General features: G+C 42.0%; 1 protein-coding gene across 1 annotated transcript; it reads left to right on the top strand.

Annotated features, from left to right (window-relative positions):
* Positions 1 to 4061: 4061 nt before the first annotated feature.
* Positions 4062 to 12597, top strand: LOC308482391 (trypsin-like). Its single transcript, XM_081015473.1, has 5 exons — positions 4062 to 4625; positions 5229 to 5385; positions 8819 to 9072; positions 10705 to 10841; positions 12389 to 12597. The coding sequence occupies exons 1-5, from the start codon at positions 4568 to 4570 to the stop codon at positions 12557 to 12559; spliced, it is 777 nt and encodes a 258-aa protein (XP_080871599.1). The 5' UTR covers positions 4062 to 4567; the 3' UTR covers positions 12560 to 12597.
* Positions 12598 to 13372: the final 775 nt, after the last annotated feature.

The raw sequence follows: 13372 nt of genomic DNA, 5'->3' as shown, positions 1-13372 counted from the left end.
TCCTATAAATTCCTATCAATTCTAACTGTTGCTGATACAAAATACTTTTTACTTTGATCATCAATCTATGCAATAGACATTAGAATACATCATTTCATAGCTGTAATAACTTTGGTATATACACTTTGACAAACTATGTTGATATGTTCAGAAATGTTTATCTGACTTCCTAATGTCTCAACAAACGAAACTGATTTGTAAAAATGTTACATGGGGGAAAAAATACAAGAGAGACTGCACACACTTTTGTAAATCAATAAAATCTTTAATAAAAAGAAAGAAAGAAATGTTTATCTGAGTGTTTGTTTTATTTTTAATTTTATGTAATTATTGCTCTTCTATTATTATTATTAATAATACCTGGAGGTCACATAAAAAGATCACATAAAAAGGTTCACATAAAAAGATCACAGTATATAAAATAAAAGCAATAACCGAATAATACCCCCCCAAAAGAGCCACATTTTAAAAGGGTATGGGATGTTGATCAGGTCAACCAAAGGCCTGGTTAAAAAGGAACCTTTTTGCCTAGCACCTAAAGGTGTATAATGAAGGCGCCAGGTGAACTTCCCTGGGGAGAGCAGTGCACAGACAGGGAGCTACTGCACAGAAGGCCCGTTCTCGTGTTGCTACCCTCCAGCCTCTCGATAACGTTGCAATGCAACCTTGTTAAACAGTTTAAAGATGAAAATGAATAAAAACTACATTACAAAACAAAAAGGCCATATTTGGCAGGAATCAGGTTTGCATGACAGCACCAAATTAAATTTAACTGGGAATTGCAGGCGGGAAGATTGCTAACGTGCTCAGTTTCTGCTTGTGAGTTTCCCATTGAAACCTATATACGGAAACCTGTGAAAACAGGGCTGGGCTAGATGGGATTATGTTATAACTGTGCAAGGTGATTTAACTATGGAATTCACAACCACAAGAAATAGTGATGGCCACCAACATAGATTGCTTTAAAAAAGAATTAGGCTATGAGTGGCTGCTAGCTACAATGGATATGTTCTGGCTCATCAGTCAGAGGCAGTATGAATACCAGTTGTCGAGATTCACAAGTAAAGAAAGTGCTATTGGCCCTGATTCAGCAGGTTCTTCTTATGTTCTTACGTGGTTGAATCCCACCTGCAAAACAGCAACGTTCTGGAACTGCCATTTCTCACCTCCAGCAAAGTGCCTACTCCATTCTTCAAAACTAGCGGCACCACATGTGCTAGGGAGAGAACGCGTTGTGTAAGTCCAAAGAGAAAGATGAAGTCTTAGAGCTGTGAACAGAGGGTCCAGTTCATTTCTCTCTCAATTATTTACTAAAGTTGTGGTAGGAGGAATAAAATTGTACATCCCCTGTCCTTACTACCTCATTATCATGGAGCGAGTTCTAGGCACAGTCCTCCTTCTGGCTTCTATAGGTAAGAGAGTTGTTGCTGGCACAGGTGCAGGTACCTGTGCTTATGGGCAGTGAGCTAACCATTCATATGTCATTCCTATATGGGTGAAGCTTAAGGTGTTTTGTTTTTATGTTGCAAGAAGTGCTGCTTGACTGATTGCCATACAATGTTAATTTAATTTGGCAGGGCATCATGACTTCCTAACAAAATTACTTTCTTTTATTTGAATGGGTTCCCATCCTTTCCAAAGTGATGTATGATCTTAAAAAAAATATGCACAGCTTTCAATACATCTCTTGTATTGGCATAAAAAAAGTCACAAATCTGTATAAAATGTGCATGTGCATAGATAGATAGATAGACAGATAGAGTCTTTGGCAATTACTCGTAGCCGAATAAGATTGTTTTCCATAAACATGGTTTTAACAATGAGTCTGTAAGTGACTGTGGAGACCAATTCTGGAATCACACGTCTTTCCACAGTGGGGACATTGGTTTCCGGGCGGGAGTTGATCACGGTGTGGATTTGCCAAGCCTTCCTCTAAACACATTTCTCCCTTGCATATAAATGTGTGTGTGTGTGTGTGTGTGTGTGTGTGCAAATGTAGTGGAGAAGATTTTGAGCAGGTGATCTGTATGCCTGCTGAGTCTGTTGTCCAGATGCTGAGGTTGAGCAACTTCAAAGTATCCTCCCTTGCTGGGGTTGATGATGAATGAACTTTATTACGGTCACCGACCAGGATAAAACAACAACAACAACAACAACATATAAATAAAATAGCAGGATTTTTTTTTTTAACTGATAAATGTTGGAGCAAATAAGGACAAAGGAACAAGTATGGGGTTCTTTATATTGAAACCACACTTAGATGAAGAGCAAACTGTGAACCTCTGCATGTTGCTGGATGGTTTCACAACTATCGGCAAGAGAAGATGTGAGTTGTAGTTTAGGGAGTCAGAGAATTCCATCAGAAATGAAAATAGGAAAAGCTGCTGCATTTCACATAGTTGCCAGAGATCTGGAACAGAAACCATGCAAATAGGGGTGGTATTTGCTATCTTTATATTAGTCTGCAAAATGTTACAGAAGCAACTACATTATTTCCTGCATTGTTTTTGTCATTTTCCTTCCATTGAAATGTATTGAAATTGATTACATAATTAATGATACAACTATGTTAGTCTCAACTATAGTAGACAGATTAACAGTTTCAGAGGAAGCCAAACTACAGTAGTACCTTGGTACTCAAATGTCTTAGTTCCCAAACGCCGAAAACCCAGAAATAAGTGTTCCGGTTTTCAAACGTTTTTCAGAAGCTGAATGTCCGATGCTGCTGTCGGCTACTGTTTCTAGGGCACCTGCACCAATCAGAAGCTGCACCTTGGTTTTCGAACATTTCAGAAGTAAAATGGACTTTCGGAACGGCGCTTTTGTTTTTCCTATTTATTTTGCATTTTTGTTTTTGAGGCTTTTTCAGTTAATTTGTTTTTGTGACTGTGTGGAACCCAGTTCAGCTACTGACTGACTGATTGATTGATTGTGTGACTGCAGAAATTGATAAAAGCCCCCCATCCAAACAATGACTATCATCACTGCAGATAAAGGGAAAAAATAATTTTAATTTTTATAGTCTATGATACTGTCTTATTTATTTCATAGTACAGTACATTGATTACTGCTTTCATTTTAGGGATCAATGGTCTCGTTAGATTGTGAAATCCATGTTGAATTGCTGTTTTAGGGGTTGTTTTTAAAAGTCTGGAACAGATTAATCCGTTTTGCATTACTTTCTATGGGAAAGCGCACCTTGGTTTTGGAACGCTTTGGTTTTGGAACGGACTTCCAGAATGGATTAAGTTTTATAACCAATGTACCACTGTACAGCAGAATGGAAACAATGCTGATTCTCAGGAACAAAGGAAGCCCGTGAAGGCATAAACTTGTCTCCACTGGAAAGCACTGTTTTATAAGGTCTGCCTGTGAAGGCTGAATGACAGTGATGTCTGTTTCATGTGGGCAGGTCATCCCTTGGTGCTACAGTCACCAGGGGACGAGATGCATTTGCAAACTTGCTCAGATGGATTCAAGCTCCTTCTTTGGTGAGCCTCCAAAGGGAAGATGTTCCAGAACTGGAGATTGCCTCTCTACAAATCCTTGCAAGGATGCAGACTTTCAGTTACCAAGTTAGGGATCAGGAAATGATGGAAGCTGGCAGGAAGAAAGTAAGCCATTGGGATCTACTGCTTGGAGTGGAGCTCTAGGACCAGGGAGACCTGGGCTCAAATCTCTGCTTACCATGAAGCTCACCAGATGGTCCCAAGCCACTCATTCTAACTCACCTGTTGTGAAGATGAACTGGGGTAAACCCCAGCACATGTGCTGCCCTGAGCACCTTGGAGGAAGAGTGAACTAAACATGTGTTAAATAAACTTGAAATAAGAAGCCAGTTCAGAAGCTGGAGATCCAAGGGAATAGCAGCCAACGCCTTGGGATCCATCTCAGAACAGTCCTGAAAAGGTCTGTTTATGTTAGAACATGGTACAAAAAGTCACTGCCGGAATCATGTATTACATGCTTACCGCTTTATTATTATACTTCATGAAGTGGATTAAAGCAAATAAAAGCTTTTGCCAAGATAAATTTGTGAATCTTTAGGTTTGTGAGTCACAAGACTATTGTTTTTGCTACACTGGATAGGTAATAGAGCCTAATAATAATAATAATAATAATAATTCTTGTGTTTCAAATATATATCTCAATGCAATGTACAAAATATTATAAAAACAACAACAAAATGTAAAGAAAACACAAAAGTAACAAGATGAGTACCAATCAAGGAGGAATGACACTTTAAGTTGTTGGAATATGCGGAGCTGGCAGGTCTGATCAGTAAGAGAACAAGAAGATAAAGGATACAAAAAGGACTGGAAAATTTTTGTAATTTAAAAAATCTATATAAACTCGTGAACAGATTAGCAGGACTTGAATAAATTCAGCAGTATAAGAGGAAGTAGAACATAATTAGTAAGAAGAGTAGAAACTCATAGCTGCCAACGTTTCCCTTTTTTTAAGGGAAATTCCCTTATTCCAAATAGGATTCCTCGCAAGAAAAGGGAAAAGTTGACAGCTATGGTAGAACTTGGTAACTTAGAATACATGGAAGAGAAGGGAAATAATGGATACCAGAGAAGGAGAGGAAGAGAAGTCCTTAGGTGTTTTGTGTGGTGTCTTTGGTTTGTTGTGGTTTTGTTTTCAATTTTTATTCATTTATTTTCTACTTATTCTTTTTGAACTGTATGCGAAAACACAAATAAAAATTAATTTCAAAAACAAACAAACCAGGATATGGATTTTAAAATCCTATATTGGACAATAAAACAGTTATGTTAGACTAAAATAACTACGTATCTGCTTGACCCGGATCAAAACATTTTACAAGGGACTTTAAGAGGGAGGAATAAATGAGCAAGCCAGTAGGACTGAAAAATCGCTCTCTGAACAGAAGGATACACGTAGGGTTCTACTTTTAGTTTCAGTCAAGCCTGGCAAATGCAAGAGCCTTTAATGTACCTTGCACACAGCACATTCATGTAGATGTTGTAGCCTGAGTGAAAGCACACCATGCTGAGGAACCATAAAAGTACAGGACATTCACACCCACACTCGAGCCTTCATCTTATTCCAGTAATCATTATTATCTGCAGGATCCCATCAGCATGGGGGTGGGTACTTTACCTGCATTTCTGGGAAACAGCTTCCCATCTAATGAAGCACACTCTTATTGGAAGCCTCCCGTGTCAGCAAATGTGTAATATATGATGGTATTTGTGTCACAGTGTCAGCACAGACCGGCGAGCGTATTATCGGAGGATCCGAATGTTGGCCGCACTCTCACCCCTGGCAAGTATTTGTCTTCGACAGTCAACTCACTCGATGTGGTGGAGCCTTGATCGATGAGCACTGGGTGCTTACAGCTGGACACTGTCTGCGAAGGCAAGTTTGTGGGGTCATAGGAAGGAAGCGGTGGGTGAGAGGGAGGGTAATGTCTCCAGAGTAGATGAGTGGGTGGTGCTGTGGTCTAAACCACTGAGCCTCTTGGGCTTGCCAATCGGAAAGTCGCTGGTTCAAATCCATGCAACGGTGGTGAGCTCCCATTGCTCTGTCCCATCTCCTGCCAACCTAGCAGTTCAAAAGCACACCAGTGCAAGTAGATAAATAGGTACCATTGTGGTGGGAAGGTAAATGGCATTTCCGTGTGCTCTGGTTTCCGTCACGGTGTCCCGTTGCACCAGAAGCAGTTTAGTCATGCTGGCCACATGACTTGGAAAGCTGTCCATGAACAAATGCCGGTTCCCTCGGCCTGAAAAGTGAGATGAGCACTGCAACCCCATAGTCGCCTTTGACTGGACTTAACCGTCCAGGGGTCCTTTACCTTTACCCTTTTTTTAACCTTTAATCTCTCCAGACATTTACAAAACAATCTAGAATGGATCACTTTTCTTCTTCGTCATTTTTTAATTGCCTGAGATTCTGCTGCTGCACTGGGTGAAGAAGTCCCTGCCCAGAGGCAGTCAGCCAGCAGAGAGCTGGTCCTCAGCAGCCATTTCTTTTTTTTTTTAATGATATTTATTGAAAATTTTTTAGAATTACAAAAAAAAACAAAGCAGAAAAAGAAAAAAGAGAAAACAAAGAAAAAACACACCACATCAAACAATACAAATTCAAAAAAAAAGAAAAATACACCACAAACAGACAAAAACAAAACCATCATTCTCGAATCCTCAGCTTTCATTACCTTCTTTCTTTGACCTCCTCCTCCTCCTTTTTTTTGTATCCTGGTTATTAATTATTGCAGCAAATCCTTTCCCTATTTCATAATATTCTGTCATTACATACCTTAATCTATTTTCATCTTATCTTATAGAAAACCCTAAAACTTAAAGCTTAAATCTTATTTTTACCAACTTCTCATAACCATAATATTCTTACCTAATTCTTTAAACATTTTTACTAGAGCCAAGTAATTTCGTTCCAACATTTTTCTAACATTCATCAATTTTATAAAACAATCCTAGTAATAAAAGAGAAATAAAAACAGTCCAATCTTCATCCAGCGTCCCTTCCTCCTGGTCCCGGGTTTTGTCAGTCCTTTTTATCCCATTGATCTAGCGCATTAACCTGGTAACCTTATATCCGAGGCCCTTAAGTCTCTTCCATGTCCCTTCCGCAGCTCTTCTTCATATTCTCCTTTCACTCGTGGGAACTCCAGCTTGGTAATGTTTTTGACCCTTTTCAACAAATCAGCCCCTTTTCCATAGTCCAGATTAAACTCCATGTGGTATTTAAAAACATGTTTCAGAATCCCTCCAAAATTAAGAGCCCCCACAGCCCCAAACATCTCACGGCCCATTGCCAGACTTGGAAAGTCCAAACATCCCTGCATAGGGGGGTCTATCCAACCCCCCATTTCCAAACCAGTCCAAACTTTATCTTTCCAAATCTGGCTTTTTCCAAGTTCATTTGTCAAATCCAAAAGCTCATGTTCCTGCAGGGCCACAGCTCCCTCCATCTCTGGCGCCCAAGATTCAGCAACATCCTCTTCTCTCATCTGTTCTGTCAGGGCACACTCCTGTTTTAATTCCTGGGTGGGCTCCATATAGTTTCCCACTGCCTGTTCAAAAATTCTGACCACATTAGTCATCAAATCCGTCTTCTCATTTAACTGTTCCAGTAGGGCATTTGTTTTACAGAGAGCACACAACAGAGCTTCTGAATACATTGTCCTACAAGGTCAAAAGTCTATTCCCACGATTGTAATCTGTAACAACTGCAAGCTCCCTGGAATTGGTTACAGTTTCACAGTCTCCCTCTAGGGGGAAAACTTCTATTTGTTCTTTCTTTTAAGGACAAATCTAGCAACAAAGTTTCCTTTTTCAGATATTTTGTCAATATTTGTTCCTTTAAAATGCGAAAGGGAACAGTGGAATCACTATGTTTCTCTTCTTTTAGCTATCTGTCAAAAACGTTTGTCTCTGGTCAATGAGCTTCAAACGTCAGTCCTGACACCCCGCTCCAGGATCAGGACGGTGGAAAGTTACTTTACTTTAAACTCACTTCTGCAGGTTTAAACAGTCCGAAAAAGATCCGCCTTCTTCTCCTGCTTCCGAAGGGGGGTTCAACAATTTTAAATGATGAAAGTTAATCTTTTAGAAGCGATTTTCTGAGCTCTAGTTTACCTTGTCTTTGCTTTATTCTGTCTACAAAGAAACGGAAGGCTGACTTCCTGTTTAGACCTTCCCGTTTCAGTGCCAAATTGAAGTAAATTTTTAAGTCCAATTCCTTTCTGCTCACAAGTCCTTATTTAAAGTCCAATTGTCCGAAATTTAAGTACTCACGGGTGATTATTTTAGAAGCCAAATTGTCCCAGGAAAAAGGCAGCGCTCTCCGGCAACGGCTATGCGGCTTCGCTCCACAGAAAAAGCAGTTGACTCTCAGCACCGCGCCACTTCCCCCTCTTCGCTTCGGAGCCCATTAGTGGGTTCCTTTGCGGGTTGGGGGGGCGCTAAGGGTGCCCGCCGAGTCCCATGGTCACAGGCTTCATCCGCCTGTGATTTTTGAAAGGGTCCCCGCTTCGCCGTAGCGGAAAAGACCCGTTTCGTGCGGAGCTAGTCCCTCCAGATCAGAGGGAGTCCGCCATTGCCGATGGCGCCACCCCGGAAGTTCAGCAGCCATTTCTTACATTTTGAATTCTTTACGAGTTTATATGCAGGTGGTGCTGTGGGTTAAACCACAGAGCCTAGGACTTGCTGATCAGAAGGTTGGCAGTTCGAATCCCTGTGACAGGGTGAGCTCCCGTTGCTCGGTCCCTGCTCCTGCCCACCTAGCAGTTTGAAACCAAGTCAAAGTGCAAGTAGATAATTAGGTACCGCTCCGGCGGGAAGGTAAACGGCATTTCCGTGTGCTGCTCTGGTTTGCCAGAAGCGGCTTAGTCATGCTGGCCACATGACCCGGAAGCTGTACGCCAGCTCCCTCGGCCAGTAAAATGAGATGAGCGCCGCAACCCCAGAGTCGGCCACGACTGGACCTCATGGTCAGGGGTCCCTTTACCTTTACTGAATTGTATTAATCAATTGTTGAATTTGTTTTTGCCTTCGTTATATGTTTTGGATGTGATTATACCGACTGAAATGTTCTACTCATTTTCAGTACCATAGCTATTATTGAGACTTGCTTTGAGCTCAGCTTTGTTGCTGGAAAAGCGGGATATAAGAACTATTAAATCATATCAAATCTGGGCCACAAACCCTGTCCTAGTCAAGCAAAGAACCAAGGCCAAGAATAGCATGGAAATGGTTTGGTATAAGAAGGGCTGTGCCATACAATAGTTCTGAACACCTCTGTGTCTTCGCTATTGTCTCCCTTGCAGAAATCTCATGGTTCATCTTGGGGAGCATGATTTGTATAAGCAAGATGTTGGGGAACAGTCTTCCAAAGCAATCAGAGCCATCTGCCACCCTAAGTTTGAACTCCGAACAATGAAAAACGATGTCATGCTTCTGAAGCTATCCCCCCCTGCAGTCCTGGGAGATACCATTAAGACCATCCCTTTTGCTAAGGAATGCGCACCCACTGGGACAAAGTGTGTGGTGTCTGGCTGGGGCACTACTACTTTCCCCGAAGGTAAGAAGAAAGGCCAGAGGGTCAAGGTTCCACGTGCAATGACCACTTTTGGGATAAGCTGCAAGAAGTTTAGCTTGCAACGTCCATCAACAGGCAAGGGTTTCACAAGACCTCCTGCAAACTAAGGCTAGATTCAGGTACTTGAGGGGCCTGGTGCAGTTCCTACAAAGGAAAGCATGAAATAAGGTGATGTAAATGATGTAAGCTTTTGCAGACTACCTTAACCGAAACCAAAAACACCTAAATCCTGAGCACCTGCAGTTTCACAACCCTGAGCAAACTACTAAAAAAAATGGGGGGCGGGGCAGGGCGTAAGCTTGAGAAACAAAAAGACAGTACAGTGGTACCTCAAGTTAAGTACTTAATTCATTCCGGAGGTCTGTTCTTAACCTGAATCTGTTCTTAACCTGAAGCACCACTTTAGCTAATGGGGCCTCCCGCTGCTGCCGCGCCGCCGGAGCATGATTTCTGTTCTCATCCTGAAGCAAAGCTCTTAACCCGAGGTAATATTTCTGGGTTAGCGGAATCTGTAACCTGAAGCGTATGTAACCTGAAGCGTATGTAGCCCGAGGTACCACTGTAACAATTAACTGCACCGCTATTCAAAATCCAGTTAAAACGATCCAGTTTAACTAACTCAACAAAATGGATGAACTTGATTCAGCATTTTGAAGTCTGATAGCCCTTTACACTCCAATGCCCCCTTGCCTCTTAGCAAGGTAATCCCACCGCCCCCCAGTACTGCCTACTTTAGGAACCACTAGATTAGGTGATTTATGGGCCTAAGTATAAGGGCAGCTGCCTCTGTCCATACTGTGTTTCCAGTTGTGGGATGGGGAATTGCATCTACTAGCCAGTAGTCCTTTAAGCAGAGTTTGGATGGCCGTCTGTCATGGATGCTTTAGCTGAGATTCTTACATTGCAAGGAGTTGGAGAAGGTGGCCCGCAGGGTCCCTTCCAACTCTACAGTTCTATGATCCTATGAGTGGGACATCTCATTCTGCTCCAAGCAAGCCCTCACCTACCTCTCGCCTTACTGAAGGAGCGTCTCCACCCCTATCGTTCTACCCGGACGCTGAGGTCCAGCGCCGAGGGCCTTCTGGCAGTTCCCTCACTGTGAGAAGCTAAGTTACAGGGAACCAGGCAGAGGGCCTTCTTGGTAGTGGCGCCCTCCCTGTGGAACGCCCTCCCACCAGATGTCAAAGAGAACAACAACTACCAGACATCTGAAGGCAGCCCTGTTTAGGGAAGCTTTTAATGTTTGATGTATTACAGTACTTTAATATTTTTTTTGGAAGCTGCCCAGAGTGGCTGGGGAAGCCCAGCCAGATGGGCGGGGTATAAATAATAATAATTATTATTATAAATAAATTATTATTACTTACGACGAATCCTGGGGGTGGCCCTGGCTGTTGGCTTTCTCCTCTGAGTCTCAGTGTTGCCCCTTGCAGAACTCAATAGAGAGGAATATGGGGGCAAAGTTGGTCTTCCTGCCTTCCACCTTATGGTTGCAATGGACACCAACCACCACAGCTTCTGGCATTTGTGAGGGAGGAACCTGAAGCTAAAATAGTTAAGCAGCAACTCCCAAACAGCCGGTGTCGCACACTGACCCAAGCTTTCATTTTGCAGTAAATTATGCCAATGTCCTGCAATGTTTGGACACAGAGATCCTGTCAAAATACATATGCAAGTCTAGGTACGGAAGCTACTTTGCAGACAACAAGATTTGCTCAGGAAAAATGGAAGGAGGCAAAGACTCGTGCCAGGTGAGCAACAAACACTTGGTGACTATGGGTCAGAGGCAGAGTGCATTGTATCACAATCCAACTTTCCTGTGACTTAGCCTGCAATCTGAACTACGCCATTCATATATAACTTATACACCACATAAAATAACCAAAAAATAAATAAATAAGCAAGTCACACAAATTGCAACAATAAAGGCACAAGCAAAAAGTCAGCGCATAGTATCAGGATGCAAGAATCCAGTAAAACGTCATTCATGTCTACTCAGAAGTCGGCCCTATTTAATTTATTGCAGCATATATATTCCCAGGTAAATGGGGTTAGGATTGTAGTCCAAGTCCAATTTTGGTCAGTGGAACTTCTAAGTAGGGATGGAATAGAATCAGAATCATTTGATTCAGTTCACTTCTAAATATAAACCTGCCTAATATGTATGTTCTGAAACAATATTTGATTTGAAACACACAATTCCTCTGATATTTGCGCTTCTCAGAGTTTTGCAGTGCAGTTCTCCAGCTATGGAATATGTACAAAAATGCATATACTAGGATAAAGTGTGTGTAATGATAAAAGAACATGCACAAATGCATTATGTTAGGGGAAATTGCTTTGCAAAAATACTAAGCAAAATCACATATAAAAATGTGTATAATAGAAGTTTGCATTAAAAGGCTGATGAATTTTCATGAGTTAAAAAAAACAAACACCCCAAACTGATGTGGAAACGTAGAAAACTGAACTTGCAGACTGGGAAATGAGAAACCAAAACTGACAGAGTCACATATCCTTACTTATGAGTAGACATGGTTAGGATTTCTCCAATGTCAGTAGCAAGCAGACTTCTATTTTTATTTTATTTTTCCTTCTTATTACTTGAGATCCATCAGTAGAAGGGAAACAAGTATTTACAATAAAAGAATTTTGAGCCCAGGAATTTGTTTATAAAGTACCAAAACTAGACTGAGCTCATAGTTCTTCCATACAGAAATATATTTCTGCATATCCCTTTCTTCCCTTTCAGCAGTACATTTTTTAGGGTTGTTTTGTTGCCACCATTGTTGGGAGTAAGAAATCCTTGCCAATCTACTTCAGATCATCCAGCAATCTACCAGCACAGCCCAGTCTAACTTCTGCCTACTCCTTGTCTAAATCTTCCTAATTAAAAGGAAAAAAGAAAAAAGGAAGTGAGCAGAAACAGAAGGGTATTAAAATATTGGTGGGGCATGGGGGGTGGGGGGAGAGACACCAAACTACCCAAGGAAGCAAGTATTAAGCAAGAAGAGCCATAAACCTAAAGAAAGCCATACCTGCTTCAATATGAAGCCCTCTATTTCTGTACCTTTTAGATTCAATGTTCAGCTTGAGCAGGGATGTGGAATCTATAGCCCTCCAGATTTTGCTAGACGAAAGCTCTCATCATCCCCGACCACTGGCCATGCTGCCTGGGGCTGATGAAAGTTGGAGAATCTCCGGAGGACCACAGATCCCAGCCCCTGAACTAGAGAAGTCTCACCACACCAAAGAGTTCTCCTGCTCTCTGACCCCTTTCCTCTTGTTGAATTTACAGGGAGATTCTGGGAGCCCCTTGATTTGCAATGGGGTCCTTCACGGTTTGGTGTCATCGGGAGCTGTGAAGTGTGCATCCAAGAAAAACCCTGCTGTTTTCATGGAGATTTGCAAATTTTGGAAGTGGATCGAGGAAACCATGGCTGAAAATGACACAAAAGCACCAGCCTAGGGCTGATATCCCTCAATAAAAAGCCTGGCGCAAATGCATTATTGCCTCTGTTTCTCAGTACCATTTTTCTCATGCAGAGCGCAGAAATGGGAGCATTTCCAACAGTTGCAACCTATACCCCAGCTCTCCTCTGGGATAACTCAGTTAGTAGAGCGCGAGACTCTTAATCAGAGAGTCAAAAAAATTCATGCATTGTAAGGGTTGGTCTAGATAACCCATGCGTCCCTTCCAACTTCACAGTTATACGAAAAGTTGATAGCAGTTGCCGATCAGCAATAACGTACAAAGAGCCTGCTAGGTCAGGCCAGTTGTCTCATCTAGTGCTGCATTCTGTTCTCTCACTAGCCGACCAGAAGCCTGTGGGAAGCCCAATGCAGAACCTGATCGCAACAGCACAATTCTCCCCACTTGCGATTTCCAATGGCTGGCACACTGCTTCCCACTGTGGATGTGGAACGTAGGTGACATGGCAAGGCTGTCTGTAAACCTTCTGTGTGCGCGACGACCACTTATTGAATAAGCTGCAGGCGGTTTAGCTTGTTCGGCAAGAAGCAAGGATTTCACAAGATCTCCTTTGGACCAGCCAAGGTCTATCAGATTACAATTCCCAGAGTGGTTTAACAATTAACCCCTCTTCCCAGGGAACTCTTTAACAGTTGCAGCTCTAGGGGAATAGGGGTTTCTTAACAACTACCAGCAACCTTAACAAACTTCAGTCTCCAGGATGCTTTGGGGGAAAGCCATGATTTTTTCCAGTGGAATGGTAGTTATTTAAATGTGCATTGCCGATGATGCCCAAGAAGTTTGTTAATA

The sequence above is a fragment of the Podarcis pityusensis genome (genome assembly GCF_964106645.2).
Source record: "Podarcis pityusensis genome assembly, chromosome: 8".
In the NCBI taxonomy this organism is placed as follows: Eukaryota; Metazoa; Chordata; class Lepidosauria; order Squamata; family Lacertidae; genus Podarcis; species Podarcis pityusensis.
This window is presented reverse-complemented; position numbering and strand designations above follow the sequence as displayed.

Excerpts from the sequence above, each read along its gene's own strand:
- LOC308482391 (XM_081015473.1), top strand. The coding sequence starts at position 4,568 with ATGGATACCAGAGAAGGAGAGGAAGAGAAGTCCTTAGGTGTTTTGTGT. Across the intron at positions 4,626-5,228 it reads TGTTTTGTGTGGTGTCTTTG|TGTCAGCACAGACCGGCGAG; the intron begins GTTTGTTGTGGT and ends TTTGTGTCACAG. Across the intron at positions 9,073-10,704 it reads CACTACTACTTTCCCCGAAG|TAAATTATGCCAATGTCCTG; the intron begins GTAAGAAGAAAG and ends TTCATTTTGCAG.